At 36.6% G+C, this 17,984-nt stretch overlaps 1 protein-coding gene across 3 annotated transcripts; it reads left to right on the top strand.

The window, feature by feature from the left end:
- The first annotated feature begins 14,079 nt into the window (after nt 1-14,079).
- Nucleotides 14,080-16,118, top strand: LOC110936363 (beta-carotene isomerase D27, chloroplastic). 3 transcript variants are annotated; one of them, XM_035988616.1, is made up of 8 exons: nt 14,080-14,237; nt 14,318-14,401; nt 14,470-14,571; nt 14,660-14,741; nt 14,926-15,017; nt 15,105-15,185; nt 15,551-15,619; nt 15,692-16,118. In XM_035988616.1, the coding sequence occupies exons 1-8, from the start codon at nt 14,127-14,129 to the stop codon at nt 15,821-15,823; spliced, it is 753 nt and encodes a 250-aa protein (XP_035844509.1). In that variant the 5' UTR covers nt 14,080-14,126; the 3' UTR covers nt 15,824-16,118. The 3 variants fall into 3 exon arrangements, with proteins under 3 accessions (XP_035844509.1, XP_035844508.1, XP_022034423.1); XM_035988615.1 differs by having other exon boundaries at nt 14,660-14,745; nt 14,930-15,017; XM_022178731.2 differs by having other exon boundaries at nt 14,646-14,745.
- Nucleotides 16,119-17,984: the final 1,866 nt, after the last annotated feature.

The following is a 17,984-nucleotide window of genomic DNA, read 5'->3' as shown; positions in this document are numbered from 1 at the left end:
GAAGCTTCTAGAAGCTTCTGGAAGATCCGCAGGTGGCACCAAAGATGCTCTACCAGACATAAAGGACAACACGTGTCACCACTCGCAGGACGCAACGTACCTGCGACAAATCAAGGGGGCAGAACTGACGAACCAGTACAAGGTTTCCAGCATGGGCAAATGTAAGCGTGCCACGTGTACCACTACTCCAGCTACAACAGAGCAGACCAAGAGGATATTCCCCTTGGTCGGACAGCTGGCGCGCACCCACAGCTGGCACAGCTGCTCCTCCCTCCTTTACCCTCCGGCTATAAATAGGACCCTTCATCATTCAGGTTCAGGATCTTTACATTCTATACTCACTCTATATACACACTGTTTTATTCCTCTCAGAACAGTACTTATTCTCACGCCGGAGCCTGGTTAAGAGGGAAATCCCCTTTCTCCCCCTCTTAACGAGACTGACGGTGGTTACTGTTTTGCAGGTTTCGAGCCATTGTCACGAGTAAGGAAAGAGGTTGAACCCATAGACGAAATAACCCCATCGGTTAGCCTTGGTGTTAATCGGTGTTTCATCATTGGTAGGGCTGTAAACGAACCGAACGAACACGAACAAGGCCTTGTTCGTGTTCATTCGTTAAGGAAATAAATGTGTTCACGAACGGTTCATGAACACTTATCGAACGAGATTTTATGTTCGTGTTCGTTCATTAAGGAAATGAGCGTGTTCGTGAACTGTTCACGAACACAAATAAATTTGGCGAACACGACGAAGGATAAAGATAGATGGCCCAGAGAGTAGCACTCGAACTTGAATCCCTTATTGTGGAACGGAGGTCGATCGTATTTGCCGATGTAAATAATGAGAATTGAAAGGGAAATGATGCATAAACAAGGTGAAAATGAGTTTCCTAGTTTCATTGTTAGGGTAATATAATAAATAAAAGTTTAATAATATAAAAAGTACAAATAAAATATAAGAAAGTACAAAGATCTTCAATTAAAACACAAATATACGAACATAAACGAACGCAAATCAACAAATGTTCACGAACACGTTTACGAACACGTTTACGAACACGTTCACGAACACCTTTCCGAACGTTCACGAACACGATCGAACGAACGAGACCTCTGTTCATGTTCGTTCACGTAACTAATCGAACGAAATTTCTTGTTCATGTTCGTTCGTTTATTAAACGAACGAACATAAACGAACTCCCCGCCGAACGGTTCACGAACTGTTCGCTGAACGTTCGGTTCGTTTACAGCCCTAATCATTGGCGCCATCCGGTTTTTGCAAAACCAATCTCATCTCTTTTCTTTCTTGAAAAACACTCGTCAGAAATGGGTGAACAAAATCCCTCACACCCAGTCGATGGAGAAGTTTCTTCCTTCGAACTCGTTTCGGACACAGCACACGTCCAAAGGGGTCAAAGGAACGAAACCATCCAAGAGGGACAGCTGAACAACGATTTCCCGCCTATCTTTGGAAGTGCATCTAGGGTTGTTAGCCAAACCACAACTGGACCCACTTTCCAAACCCCAGCCAGGATCATCACTCAAACCACAAACGGGGCCGCATTCCAAACTCCCACGGGGGTGTCGCACTAAACACCTCCACCAATGCAGACACTAAGCCATGGAGCTGGCCCCTCAGCTCCATCGGAACAAGCACAACTCAATTTTTCTGCACTTTTAGGGCTACCCGAAGGAAAAACCCTGGCTTCCTGGTATGCCGAACAAATGGCGTCCATAAACCTCGTTTATACGCAGCTCAGCGCACAGCAAGCTTTGCTCCAAGCACAAGCTAATCAGTCAGCATTTATAACCCCACAACCAAGGTCTCTGAGTACACACACAACTCAGCAGACTAACGCATGGAACTTACGTCCGGATAAAGGACCAGTGCAAAATGTCAGAAGACCAAGCGCGCAAGACACGCGCGACACTTACGGCGAAACAGAAAGCAATTTTGTACAACACTCCAACTTGCAAAAGAGGCCGATTCAAAGCCGCCTGGGCGCGCGCAATATGAACAATGAGTGGGAAGACGAAGAGGAAGACCCAACGTACAAGGAAAGCACAGTGTTCAGCAGATTACACCCGGAACACACATCGTACAAGCCTGCTAAGCGCGCAGGGTATAACCCAAAGGCAGAGCATGATTACACTCTAAGCTACCGTCCAGACGACATGGCCGAAGATTCAAAATTCATCAGGGAAATAGCCACAGCTGCTATAGACAAAACCAAGCTGCCGCACAACGTTGGCAAATACAATGGCCTGACAGACCCAGATAATCACCTCCAGGTTTTCAAAGGCGCAGGAGCAACAGGCGGATGGAACCTACCAACTTGGTGTCATCTGTTCGCACAAACGTTCGTAGGCGCAGCGCGCATATGGTTTTACAGCCTACCAGCAGGAAAGATCAAATCCTGGGTTGACTTCCGAGAGAAGTTCCTAGCACACTTCTCTCAACAGCGAAGATAAGCCAGAGACCCCAGCGACTGTTTAAACATATGGCGAAAAGATCATGAAAGTGTGGAAGACTTCATTACAAGATATAACAAAGAATGTTTAGAAATCGGAGACGTGGGCGAGAAGATGATGCGTGCACATTTCATGAGGGCGGTCAAGTGTGACGATTTAGTCAAAAGAATCAAAGGACGAGACGGAGGACCCAAAGATTGGGAAACCTTCATAGAGGCAGCAAAAACCATTGCGCAAACCGACAAACAGTTGACCGGTGACGATCACCGTCAACGTGCGCACCACCCCAACGACCGACACAACAGAAGGGGCAGAAGTCAGCCATGGAAGGCCTCCGGCCACAGAGAAAGAAGCCCAACAAGGGAAGATGCGCGCCACACAATCAACCAAATAGCTCACCGAAAGGAAGTGAAACGAGAAAATAGGGAAAAACAGTGGACACCACTGACAAAAACACCCTCTGAAGTCTTGTCCACCGAAAATCACCAGTTCAAACCACCCCTACAGATGCGCAACAAGAGGGGTCAAGATCCCAATCTTTTCTGCGAATTTCACAAGGATACGGGCCACCTAACTGACGATTGTTTCAGTTTAAAGCAAGAAATCGAAAAGGCTCTGAGAGATGGAAAGCTCACTCACTTAGTAAAAGGCGGGACCGGCATGATAATACTCTAGGATTCATTGGGATGGCTATCGGGACCGGCATTCAAGGAGATCTTCTGTTGTTTGAGAATGCGAAAAAAAAAACTGAGCAATTTAGAAGTGTTAAATAAGTTATGTTAGTGAGTGGGTCGATTGAACAAAATTGAACATGAAAATTGTGTCAAGTATATGAGTTTGAACACGACATAAATTTGTAGTTTTACAAGAACATGGCTCATTTAGTGTGAATTTGTTTTCCCATGATAATACTCTAAAATGGCAATTTACAACCAAAAAAACAAATGTATTTTTTTTTTTTTTTGAAACGTGAACTTCATTAGAACTACCGAACCCGAAAACCGGGACGGGCACAAGAACAAAACAAACTACATATTAACAAATTTACACCAATCCGTCCAAACAAAAGAACCCTTATGGTTACTTTTAAACTATGAAAATCATGCTCATATATAATCTTTTGCATTTGACATATAATACATAATCCAGTTTATAGTTTTTTGATGATATAAATATTTTTTTAGCAAAATTTATGAAGCACAAACATGTTAAACATGTCAGCCCGTTAAGTCAACGTGAGTAAGGCTAGATTAGCTAAACGTGTTCGTTGCTCGACCTGGAATTGACATGGAACCGTTGAGGCTAAACTCAGACGTTTGAGTTTTGTATTAAGCATAAAAACAAATTACACTGAACATTGGTAAGTTGATAGTATTTATAAAGTTTCTAATAAAATAATACAACCTTGGTAGCACAAAAAGGACATGGACGTCATAAATGCTTTACTAAAAGAAGTAGTATTTTATCGCGTGTTATTATCACCTATTTTGACAAAGTATAATCCCCTAAGCAGGTTTTCACTCAATATATCTGTCACACCCCAACCAATGGCGGAAACATCGGGATGAGACGAAGTGTGAAGATTGCTAGAGACATCATAACGCTATTTGTGACAATATTTAGAAAATCCAAATTTCATTTCATTTCATAACTTCAAATAGTCAACATTACAAGAAATTCAAATACAACAAGTTTAACATAACAACATGATAACATAACAAAATTTGATACAACATATTAAACCCTAACGTCTACTTGTGTATCTAGGCATCAACGCTACTTCTTTTCTTAGCATCGTCCTCATCAACCTGTAACATGTTTAAAATAATTCAATGCAAAAGCAAAGGCGAGTATACAAGTTTGATACGTACATAGCAAAAGATAAGTTTGAACAATTCCTCATAGCAAGCATGTGATTCAAGATAAACATTTAAACATGGCATGTGTCTAACATATCAAACCAAGAAAACGCAATATGCTCAAGACGTAACCTCAAGTTTACGGGCGGGTCGTTAATCCTATAGCGCTACATATGTCAAGGTTTGGCTCGTACGAAGTTAATGATAAGTTCAACACATAAGAATAACCCAAGTTTAAAGTATCAAGCCATCACGTATACAAGCATGTTATAGGAACGTTCATGTGTTTAACAAAGTGTTTATGTGTAAGTTTTCAATAGGTAAACATGTTACACCCCAAAAGTGGTAAAAGTAAAAAGGGGGAAATACGAGTATACTCACAAAGTTTGCATATGTTTTCCGATTATCCAATTGTTGACGAGTAGAGATTTAGAGTCCGAATGTATAAGGGTTAAAGTTCAAGTATGTTTAGAGTCGAGATTCGGTGTTTAAAACAACATAAAAATAAGATATGAGAATAACATGGAAAATAATCATTTAGTACATATGATGCTTGTTCTTGACACTAGGAAACTCGAAGGAGTTTAGATGTTTTCATGGAACAAGGTTCCATTAGAATCGTGACAAGTTATCATAGTCTAGGATGATGTAATCTAGTACCCCGACATATGAACACTAGTTCATCATCAAAGATTCGATTATTCGAATAATATATTTAGGTTATATAATATATGTCCAATAGTTCAAGCATGAGGTAGAAGATTAAAATCTTCATTTTGGTACCTCTAAATGTCATAGAAGTCATGTAGGAGGTAGGAAGATCAAGTCTTCCATTTAGGCACCTCTATGTGTTCACCACTACACTTGATGTAAAAAAAAAAACAACCAAGGAGGGTCATGAACATACAATAAAGAATAAGAAATATACACACTAACTAAGAGAAATCATCAAATCATGTGAGGATTGTATGTTTGGACAACCCAAGTTGTTCCATAATCACTCATGTATCAAAGACAAAGTTTGACATGACTTGTGGGTTAAAAACCCTAAACAAAACACCAAGTTTATGAGGTTTAATCCTCTGATTTTAAATGTCTCAACCTTGTTTTTAAGCTTAACCAACCATGGGATAAGTTGTAAGCATTAGGACATAGGTATGAGATGTGTTGGACACAAGTTGCATAGGTTTAAACAAGTTTTTGATGAACATAAAAACAAACAGAAAGTTTATGGACTATTTCGGGGCATTTCCAGGTCTGATTTCTCCAAGGAGAAGTCTAGGAATCGAACCCCATGATTATACAAGCAAGTAGGAAAAAGAATCGAGTGAATCGGATAAGAATTGAGTGAGTTATGCCCATTTTCGTGAAGGGGTGTCAATCTACTCGAACCCTTGCTTTCAGCTACGGTTTGGTGGATGTTTTGTGAGTTTTTAGGGTTGCAAAAGTGGTAGGGAGGCTGGTTATAAGTGGTATTTATAGGGGGAAGGATTAGGGTTTCAATGGGTTGGGCTTTGGAAGTGTTTAGAAGGGGTTACACCTTGAAACTAGCCCACAAAACCCAACTATATGGGGCTGAATTTTGCTGAATTGGGCTGCCATATTTCTTTATTTTTTTATTTTTTTAAAACATTATAATGAGTAATTTTGTTAATTAAGTTGTGTAATAATATGCAACAATGTTTCCCCTAACTTGTAACAAGGTGAAATATGAAATAAAACATGATTTAACTAGGTAAAAAGTGTAATGTACAAGTTTTATTTACGAAGCAAGTTCCGTATTTTACAACGATTACGATGAAAGAATGGTTATAAGAACACAAGATTTCCAAAGATAGAATTTCACGTAAGCTTTCTAAATGTAGGATGTTTGAAAACGCAGGGCGTTACAGTCTCCCCTCCTTTAGGAAATTTCGTCCCGAAATTTATTCAAGAGGAAGGCTTGAAAGAGTTTTTGGCATAAAGGTGATCATTAAGAATTGAAACTCGGGAAGTTTGAAAGTTTTGAAAAGTACCAAATTTTGGAGAACATCAAGGTAGATTTGCAAGGGGAAGTTTTTAAGGATAGTATAAAAAAATCATACTTTCGTAAAACCTGTTTATTGAGAGGGACGAAAAGGTTTGTTACTTTAAATAAAGCAATAGAGAGATACTAAGTATAGTTACACAAGAATCAAGAATAGGGAGGCTATTTTATAGGTAACGAGGTAAGTTAGGACTCAAATGTTTAAACAAGCTGGATTGCGAACGAGTTTTGTATAAAATAATACGAGTATAGAATGAACGAATGACTCTTAAAGAGTACAAGTATGTGAATAGCATAAGTGTTGGATAGATGAACGTAGTGTGTTAAGGATGAAGTCTCGTCATGAATAATCGGATATAATGCGTTTGTGAGTTGCGTGAAGTTGTATTAGGTCCAAAAGGTCTGCAACACACTGAATTTCTCATGGCACGTTTTACGAAAGTTTGGTAACATGGTGAAAACACTTATATATAGGAAGTACCAGCGGCGTATCCACCATGTTTTAACCACATTACGTCCGTTTCGTTACTCGGGGTCATGTTACGTTCCGTGTCTTACCATACACAGTAGTACATTCTATGGTTCTCATACGCCTATCACTATAATCCCGTGTGCACCCGCGATTATACTGATTGTCGCATGATCCACATAGCTTGTACTAGTTATGTATGAATCAAGGTATACATGAATTTGAAAATAAGAATGTGTACATAGAAGAATGTCGTATGTAAGCATGTTTATGTTTAAGCATGTATGGGACCCACGTAAGCGAATCCCTCGGATTACGCTCGCGTATAGGTACGAATGTACGAATCATGAGTAAGGATGAAAGTATGAGCATAAGTTTAAGTATGAATACGCATGTATGTATGAGCATAAACATAAAACGTGTAAGTAGTATGTGTACAAGCAGAAGCGTAAAACGTATAAGTAGTATGTGTATGAGTACAAGCATAAAACGTATGAACATAGGTGTAGGTATGAAAAATAAATATTGCGTATATGGTGTACGTTGAGACATTGCGGAGAAAAAAAAAAGGTTAAGTATGTAGATACGAACGATATAAATGATGTTATCGCGAGATATCGACTAAAATGTGTATGATGATGTGCATGTATAGTTGTTTAAACAAAACGTTGAGTTTGTCGAATCAAAATTAGATTGAGCTTGGTTTGAAAGGTAGAATATAGTTTGTATATGTAAAGGAACATAAAGTACTCATTGGTCATGCTTAACGTATTTTGTAATGATTGAAATGCTACCTTTGTTTAAAAAAAAAGAGTTCACGTATGTTGAAAATTGTCGGTCCCCATAAAGTCTTCTAGCCCACGTGTTTTGAAATTTGGATGACGAGTTAAGCGTTGTAGAGAAGGTTTTTTTTTTTTTTTTTTTTTTTTTTTTTTTTAAATGACGGGTTTGTTTCATTTGCATCAAAACATGAAAATTTTGGACTTTGAAAGTTCTTGTGAAAACGCCGACCCTTAGAAAAGAAATTTAGTAAAAGAACTTAGTGATTGTTTAAAAATAATTTTAACAAAGGATTTATTGATGTTGGAAAGAGTATTTGGTAAACGGTCATATAACATCTATGAGGTCTTATAAGTAATTGAGAAAGGTTAGTTTGATTTCGATTAAGAGTGGAAGTCTCTAGTATGATGATATAATGTGAACGTGTTTCAGTTAATAAATCAGATGTGAAGTTCATGGGCAAGAGATTCATTAGACCGATTAAATTAATAGGTAGCATTTCGTAAGGTTTGGAAATTCGTGTAGTAAAACGGTAAAGACATGATTAAGAATCTCGTGTATATGATTTGAGTGAAAATGGATGGTAGAATAAGAAGTACGTTTGATAAACAATGTATTTTGAAATCGGTATAAGTAGCTATTTTGAATAATGATAAATGATTTAGGTATAAAACATGATCGGGTTTGCATAATAAAATATTTTGAAAGAGAAGTTTTGGGTAACGGTCACCTAAGTAAGGGAATCACCCCTAACTCGTTGGTGAGGTCGTTTTAAGGGAAGAGGGGTGGGGTCAATCGTCAAGGTAAGGAAGTCACTCCAATCTCGATGATACCTCTCCACTAGTTGTTACAAGGAATATGAATTTAAATTATATGAAAATCATGCATATATAAATGTATCGAAAAGGTTCGATATGTTGTGCGTGTGAAAAGAGAAATCAAAGGTAAACTCGAGGTTGAAAGATTGCATCGTATAAAATGAGCAATAGAAACACATGTTTGACCAAAGTTTGGAGTGTTCCAAACGGAACTTTGACTAACCAAGGTGGTCGAAAAGTCTTTTGAATTTGAGGAGCATGCTTTGGCCTAATAGGTAAAATACTCTCGCCGACAAGTCGGTTAACGGTATTTACCCTTCCGGTTACTACATGTCCCAAATCAATCGAAATTTCGAGACTTGGCGGGATTTATGAAAAAAATCAAGGAGTGGAACTAGTCGACAAGGTGCGGGTTTCACCCCTATCTTGACGATTTCGTATCCTAAGTGTGGTTGGTACTCGTCGGGTCAAAATTTAAATTTCGACATGTTGACGAGGGTCCACTAGAATTTGAAATTTGAGATTTGCCATTTAGATGTGGATTTCACTCCTAGCTTAATCGCGATATCTCGTGTAAAAAAAAAGAATAGATAGATTGAGAGTCGTTCACCAAATTGTGGGTTTCACGCCTATTTTGGTGAATTCGTCTCATTTGTACAATATGAGTGTTGTCGAATTTAGAATAATCGAGTAAAATGCATGAGGGAAGTGTATGTCGAAGGAGATACACAAACAAGTATAAACACATAAGAAAGCATATCAAGGATGATACTTAAATAATGAAATAAAACAAGTATTAACACATAGAGAAATATGTCAAGAATAACACATAAAGAATCGAACAACGAAACAAGTGTTAACACATAATAAAACAAGCATTAATGCGTAAGAATAACATGTCGAATATTACACATGAGTAACATACATGTTTAAAAGAGCATAAATAAGTAACAAATAAAGTATCATGTAGTAGTCCAAGCAAAACATACGAATAAGGTTCTAAAACTATAGACTAGGCTAAAGCATTCCTACTTTTCCTAATTCCCTATAGTTATGGCTCTGATACCAATCTGTCACACCCCAACCAATGGCGGAAACATCGGGATGAGACGAAGTGTGAAGATTGCTAGAGACATCATAACGCTATTTGTGACAATATTTAGAAAATCCAAATTTCATTTCATTTCATAACTTCAAATAGTCAACATTACAAGAAATTCAAATACAACAAGTTTAACATAACAACATGATAACATAACAAAATTTGATACAACATATTAAACCCTAACGTCTACTTGTGTATCTAGGCATCAACGCTACTTCTTTTCTTAGCATCGTCCTCATCAACCTGTAACATGTTTAAAATAATTCAATGCAAAAGCAAAGGCGAGTATACAAGTTTGATACGTACATAGCAAAAGATAAGTTTGAACAATTCCTCATAGCAAGCATGTGATTCAAGATAAACATTTAAACATGGCATGTGTCTAACATATCAAACCAAGAAAACGCAATATGCTCAAGACGTAACCTCAAGTTTACGGGCGGGTCGTTAATCCTATAGCGCTACATATGTCAAGGTTTGGCTCGTACGAAGTTAATGATAAGTTCAACACATAAGAATAACCCAAGTTTAAAGTATCAAGCCATCACGTATACAAGCATGTTATAGGAACGTTCATGTGTTTAACAAAGTGTTTATGTGTAAGTTTTCAATAGGTAAACATGTTACACCCCAAAAGTGGTAAAAGTAAAAAGGGGGAAATACGAGTATACTCACAAAGTTTGCATATGTTTTCCGATTATCCAATTGTTGACGAGTAGAGATTTAGAGTCCGAATGTATAAGGGTTAAAGTTCAAGTATGTTTAGAGTCGAGATTCGGTGTTTAAAACAACATAAAAATAAGATATGAGAATAACATGGAAAATAATCATTTAGTACATATGATGCTTGTTCTTGACACTAGGAAACTCGAAGGAGTTTAGATGTTTTCATGGAACAAGGTTCCATTAGAATCGTGACAAGTTATCATAGTCTAGGATGATGTAATCTAGTACCCCGACATATGAACACTAGTTCATCATCAAAGATTCGATTATTCGAATAATATATTTAGGTTATATAATATATGTCCAATAGTTCAAGCATGAGGTAGAAGATTAAAATCTTCATTTTGGTACCTCTAAATGTCATAGAAGTCATGTAGGAGGTAGGAAGATCAAGTCTTCCATTTAGGCACCTCTATGTGTTCACCACTACACTTGATGTAAAAAAAAAAAACAACCAAGGAGGGTCATGAACATACAATAAAGAATAAGAAATATACACACTAACTAAGAGAAATCATCAAATCATGTGAGGATTGTATGTTTGGACAACCCAAGTTGTTCCATAATCACTCATGTATCAAAGACAAAGTTTGACATGACTTGTGGGTTAAAAACCCTAAACAAAACACCAAGTTTATGAGGTTTAATCCTCTGATTTTAAATGTCTCAACCTTGTTTTTAAGCTTAACCAACCATGGGATAAGTTGTAAGCATTAGGACATAGGTATGAGATGTGTTGGACACAAGTTGCATAGGTTTAAACAAGTTTTTGATGAACATAAAAACAAACAGAAAGTTTATGGACTATTTCGGGGCATTTCCAGGTCTGATTTCTCCAAGGAGAAGTCTAGGAATCGAACCCCATGATTATACAAGCAAGTAGGAAAAAGAATCGAGTGAATCGGATAAGAATTGAGTGAGTTATGCCCATTTTCGTGAAGGGGTGTCAATCTACTCGAACCCTTGCTTTCAGCTACGGTTTGGTGGATGTTTTGTGAGTTTTTAGGGTTGCAAAAGTGGTAGGGAGGCTGGTTATAAGTGGTATTTATAGGGGGAAGGATTAGGGTTTCAATGGGTTGGGCTTTGGAAGTGTTTAGAAGGGGTTACACCTTGAAACTAGCCCACAAAACCCAACTATATGGGGCTGAATTTTGCTGAATTGGGCTGCCATATTTCTTTATTTTTTTATTTTTTTAAAACATTATAATGAGTAATTTTGTTAATTAAGTTGTGTAATAATATGCAACAATGTTTCCCCTAACTTGTAACAAGGTGAAATATGAAATAAAACATGATTTAACTAGGTAAAAAGTGTAATGTACAAGTTTTATTTACGAAGCAAGTTCCGTATTTTACAACGATTACGATGAAAGAATGGTTATAAGAACACAAGATTTCCAAAGATAGAATTTCACGTAAGCTTTCTAAATGTAGGATGTTTGAAAACGCAGGGCGTTACAATATCTTTATATTGGAACAAAATGAATTACAAACGGACACAATAGACTATCATTATTGCATTATATTGTTAGCACTCGTTGCTAGATTTGATAAGGTGAAAACAACCTCTAAAAGTTATCAGCTTACAAGATGCAAGTAGGTATGAATCCTAAGAAAATGTTTAACATACAAATTGTTTAAAAGGTATAAATCGTTAAAAATATACAACGCTAGTATTGTTAACTTGCCCTTACGATGACAATTTGCAAACATGACAACTTTTTTCACAACCATCATTGTCTCATTCCTTTCTTTATGATCAATGTAGCGGTTAGGAGACATTCAAAAGCATGCAAACCATTTTTTAACTCATATAATATGAAGGAAAACAATATAAAAACTAAAGCACAAAGGTCTAAGAAAACATAACACCTTGTAAACGAACACCAAGCCTAGGGATAGTAAAGGAAATTTGGACCATTAATCAAACCAAATCAATGGCTAAGATAAAAGGTGACAATCTATATATGATAAAAAGGAAAGTGAATGAACAGTCATTTATTATTAAATTAAAATTAAAATTAGATTAGAATTATTTAAAATTAGAATGGAATGAACAGTAACATCATTAAAAGATGAGCAAATGGTATCGGGTATAAGTACCGGTCTCAAATTTACCAAACCGGTGTATTTTCGGTACCGGTTCTGCACAGGTATTCACCAGTTTTTACCCTCAAATACCGGTGTCGTACCAGTACCGACCGGTACCGAACCGTACCATACTAGGTATATTGGGTAACGGTATTTTCGGTACCGGTTGGTACCGAGCTCATCAAATCCTGTAGCAACGCAGCAATGCAAGTAATTACACCGTTTAGATTACTTTTCATACACACAGTAAGTAAACTGTATTTCGTTTGAATGAGTTTTTATATACACAACTTATTTTGCTTTCTTTTTTGTTTTTTCTGTAATGAATGAATTGTAGCATGTAAAATTAACTTTGATACTTAGAATATTGATGAACAAATCGTATCAAATCCTGTAAACGAACCGGTATCGTATCGGTACCAAATTTACTATACCAAATCATTTTCGGTACCAATTTGGTACCCACCTTTTGGCGTTTTCAGAATCGTTACATTCGGTTCGACACCGGTCTAGCACCATACCTGTATTTATTGATTTTTACCTTCAAATACCATATTGTATTATACCGAGCATTTTCGGTGCCGGTACCTAATTTCGATGATTTTCCGGATCGGTACCTTCGCTGCCGTTACCGATACCGAGCTCATCCATATTTTAATGTGTTAGCACCGTAATAACTGAACTGAAAACAACCGAATTTCCAACGTGTAGGACGTGTGGGTCCTATTATTATATATTAGGTTATTTAAAATCGTTTTTTTATGACGGAGTGACTATCCTTACCACGTCATTTTATTTATGTTTTGATATTCGGTTTCTGTTTGCCGTTGCTGACACGCCTTTTGTAGTCATTGGGTCCCGTCGCAACGCGCGGGCGGAAAATAACTAGTTTTATGATTAAATAAGAATTATCTATAGCATAGAGGCAAACTCACAATTGCAAACTTTTAGCTAATCCTTTTAATTTATTTTTTTATACTTTTTTACTTAACTAATTTTTAACACTTATTTAACTAAATAACTTTGAACATGTTTAATAAATTAAAATATTAAGTTTAACAATTTAGTTAAATAATTTAAAAATAAAAAAATAACAAAAAGAAACCTAAAATTAATATATTTTAAAAGATTTTAATTACACAATTTTAAATAACAGTTTTTTTTAAATGACAATGTAAACTTTTCGTGATTTTTAAATATACCGTCACGACGTGTTTTATATTAAGTTATGAATTCTCATCGCGAAACACTAGAAATCTCAAGTTATGAATCCCACTAATAAAAGAAAAGGATATGCCGTATTATAAAGAATAATTTTGTAAGGGATATCATTCAATAGTGTTAGAGTAAAATGAAAACTTATACGAGTTGCGAGAGCTTAGAGAACTCGGCTTTACAAAATGTTTTTTCAATTTTTTTTTACCAAAAATCCTAAAAAAATCAACTTTTCCAAAAGTAAAAATTACGGCAGCCGTAAATGCTGTAAAAAGTGAGGTCATGCTTATATCATCAGCTTTTTATAGCTGCTGTAAGGGGCCGAAAAACACTTTCGAAATTTTCTTTCTAATTTCTTTTATGACAGTCTTTTCTAAATTTTAATATAGAGGTGTGAAAAAAAATAAGAGTAAAACTCGCAAAAAAAAAAAAAAAAAAAAAAAAAAAAAAAAAAAACCGACTTCTGTAAGTTCTCAAAATATCTCGGGAGAATTTTCCATTCAATAAACTTACAACTAATGGTGTCGGTATCCAAAATATCTATATTCCCTCTGAAACACAAGACATGGCTACTCTTGTTCCTCTCCCCTTGCATTCTCTTCTCCACCAAAAGCCACACCTCCAGACCACAAATAATCACCGTCTGTTTCGATTATCTGCTCAATCACGAGAAACAGTATGATATACTACTCTCTACAGTTAGGGTTCTGAATTTGTTAATCGTTTATGAATCCTGACAAACCCTTCCTCCTACAGATAGATCCAGTTTCGAGTGTCCAATACACTCCTGGCGTGCTTGATCATGTTTTCCTCAACTTATTCCGCAATAAGATGGCTCAGGTAACATAACAAAATGAATAATAACCAATTGTGATTTCGTCGTGTTTGTGAAATTGGATTACATACAGGAAGTAGGATGGGATTCGGAGAAACCGGGTTATGATGGATTAATAGACGTAGCCAATCGTCTTATGGTTGCCAGAACCAACTCTGAAACCAAAGATGCAGCTGTATGTTACTTCTAACTAGTAAAATTCTATCTTAATTTCTTAAACACTATTTACATGAATTACATAACTGTCAGGTTCGCATATTAAGATCGCTGTTTCCCCCGTTGTTGTTAGAGCTCTACAAAATCATATTTGCTCCTGTTGCTCAAGGAAAACTTGCTGCTGTCATGGTAGGTGAGTAGTTATTTACAAAACATATTCGACTCGTAAAATGGGACCGTTATGAGGTGGTGTGAAGATGGTTAAACCTACATGTTAATTGATAACTTGATGTTATGAGAAATGTATGTTTTGTTGGTAATTTGAAATGATTCTTAGTAAGTACTAAGCTTGTGAGTCTGTGTTCTCTGGAAGCAAGGGTGACTGCACTATCTTGTCAATGGCTAATGGGTACCTGCATAGTTAACAATGTTGATCTTCCTGATGGATCATCGTTACCAAGTGGGGTAATAGTTTGTTCTTTTTAACGTTTCATTAGTTTAGTCGTCGTTATTTGCACATGTCAACTTGGGTTGTTGTTGTTTTTTATGTAGGTGTTTGTCGAAAGATGCAAGTATCTAGAGGAGAGTAAATGTGTGGGGATATGCGTGAATACATGTAAACTTCCTACTCAGGTCAGCAGCATTTGGTTTTCAGATACAGCATGTAAACTTCCTACGCCCGATTGTTGCCGAGTGTTATGTGCCTTATGTCCTAGGCTTTGATGCAAAACTATTATCGAACCGGGGGTCTCATTGAAAGAAGCCTCTCTATTCCTACGGGATAGGGGTAAGGCTGTCTACATCTTACCCTTCTCAGACCCTACCTTAGCTTTGCTATTGATAGGATTTACCGAGCATGAGGATGATACAACTGTTTCATTGGAACAATCTACCAGTTTTGGGATTGATCTCTGAGAATGGATCAGATTGCACTGTAGAATTGATATTTTGTATATTTGTTGGCTGACTGGCTGACTGTAACTAGATTCGGTTTGCAGGAGTTCTTTATGGATCACATGGGAGTTCCTCTTCTAATGGAGCCAAACTTCAGCGATTATAGCTGTCAGGTAAAGAACTCTACATCTTGTTAGCTCATTGTCTCGTCTTTGGCCTTCAACTAACAATGAGTCGACGTGCAGTTCAAGTTTGGAATTTCTCCACCGGAAGATGATAGCACTTTGAAGGAACCTTGCCTGGAGGTGTGTCCCAATGCCACCCGTCGCAGAACAGCAGCGACCAACACACATGAAATGAAATGTCCAAAGGCATAAAAAAGTAATATCTGTGACGGACAACTTTGCTACATTTCTTCCGATACGAGGATGCCATGTAGATTCGACTTTGCATAGGTTGTCCTTATGCGCAGACCATTAGAAAATGGGCAGAATTCTAGATACCTAAACAACTGATAAAATCAGAGAAAAATACAACTGAAACTGTATAAACAATGTATAGATTTTGTTTATTTTCTCGATAATCATTTCTGTAACCTGTAATGCGGTGATACTAGAATAAGATGAAGCCATACATATTAAAGTACTGAAATGTGGTGATGCTGGAATAAAACAAAACCATACCAAACTGAAGTATTTTGACAACTACCTAACAAACTATCACCAGTAACCAAACTGTCGGATAAATATAAATTGTAAGTGGCAACTACATATGTGAAACCAAAATGTAAAACAATAAGATGTGTTAAGTCACATAACATACAAGCTTATCAGTCCACTTGCGGTTCAGCGGTCCCAACCAGAAGGCCGCCTCCTTTCTCTAGGCCGGTCTTTTGACCTGCACAAAGCATAAGTGGTTAATGAGACAACCAAGCCTCAATGTAGCATTTTCAACTCAGTTCACTTACAAATAGTATGCTTCTGCTATTTTCTCATATGGGTTAAAAGTCACAAAATGTCTATTTTTGATGCGACTAATTATTAAAAAAATGAAATATGACTAAAGAAGTCTGCATGACCCGGCACGTTTAACCCATTACCCAACCCACCCACTTGTGACATCCATAGTTGTTAATAGCGATGATAGCAAGCGCTATAGCGTATAGCGTAGCGCTAGATCATCGCTATCTAATGTTTAGCGCTCAATAGTGTAAAATAGCAACAATTAAGGTCTTTTTTTATAAAGTAATTAATAACCAAATTTTTTGGCATTTTAATTGACCAAACAGCTGTATCTTCACTAATTGCATCAACAAAACCCTAATTAAAAAAAAAATCTCTAATACGTTATCACTAAACATCAAATAGCGCTCGCTATCGCTACGTAGCGTATAGGTAGCTTGTCGCTATTTACCGCTATTCGCTATCAATAACTATGGTAACATCTAATATAACCCAACAATGTTTCCCCTAACTTGTAACAAGGTGAAATATGAAATAAAACATGATTTAACTAGGTAAAAAGTGTAATGTACAAGTTTTATTTACGAAGCAAGTTCCGTATTTTACAACGATTACGATGAAAGAATGGTTATAAGAACACAAGATTTCCAAAGATAGAATTTCACGTAAGCTTTCTAAATGTAGGATGTTTGAAAACGCAGGGCGTTACAATATCTTTATATTGGAACAAAATGAATTACAAACGGACACAATAGACTATCATTATTGCATTATATTGTTAGCACTCGTTGCTAGATTTGATAAGGTGAAAACAACCTCTAAAAGTTATCAGCTTACAAGATGCAAGTAGGTATGAATCCTAAGAAAATGTTTAACATACAAATTGTTTAAAAGGTATAAATCGTTAAAAATATACAGCGCTAGTATTGTTAACTTGCCCTTACGATGACAATTTGCAAACATGACAACTTTTTTCACAACCATCATTGTCTCATTCCTTTCTTTATGATCAATGTAGCGGTTAGGAGACATTCAAAAGCATGCAAACCATTTTTTAACTCATATAATATGAAGGAAAACAATATAAAAACTAAAGCACAAAGGTCTAAGAAAACATAACACCTTGTAAACGAACACCAAGCCTAGGGATAGTAAAGGAAATTTGGACCATTAATCAAACCAAATCAATGGCTAAGATAAAAGGTGACAATCTATATATGATAAAAAGGAAAGTGAATGAACAGTCATTTATTATTAAATTAAAATTAAAATTAGATTAGAATTATTTAAAATTAGAATGGAATGAACAGTAACATCATTAAAAGATGAGCAAATGGTATCGGGTATAAGTACCGGTCTCAAATTTACCAAACCGGTGTATTTTCGGTACCGGTTCTGCACAGGTATTCACCAGTTTTTACCCTCAAATACCGGTGTCGTACCAGTACCGACCGGTACCGAACCGTACCATACTAGGTATATTGGGTAACGGTATTTTCGGTACCGGTTGGTACCGAGCTCATCAAATCCTGTAGCAACGCAGCAATGCAAGTAATTACACCGTTTAGATTACTTT

The sequence above is a fragment of the Helianthus annuus genome, chromosome 4 (assembly GCF_002127325.2).
Source record: "Helianthus annuus cultivar XRQ/B chromosome 4, HanXRQr2.0-SUNRISE, whole genome shotgun sequence".
NCBI classification, from domain to species: domain Eukaryota; kingdom Viridiplantae; phylum Streptophyta; class Magnoliopsida; order Asterales; family Asteraceae; genus Helianthus; species Helianthus annuus.
Note: the sequence above shows the minus strand (reverse complement) of the source record. Positions and strands in the feature narration are given on the sequence as shown.

What these genes read in the sequence shown, in the direction of transcription:
- LOC110936363 (XM_022178731.2), top strand. Translation starts at nt 14,127, where the DNA reads ATGGCTACTCTTGTTCCTCTCCCCTTGCATTCTCTTCTCCACCAAAAG. An exon ending in ACTTGCTGCTGTCATGGTAG is followed by an intron (nt 14,746 to 14,925) that starts GTGAGTAGTTAT and finishes GTTCTCTGGAAG; the next exon opens with CAAGGGTGACTGCACTATCT. An exon ending in TCAGCGATTATAGCTGTCAG is followed by an intron (nt 15,620 to 15,691) that starts GTAAAGAACTCT and finishes GTCGACGTGCAG; the next exon opens with TTCAAGTTTGGAATTTCTCC.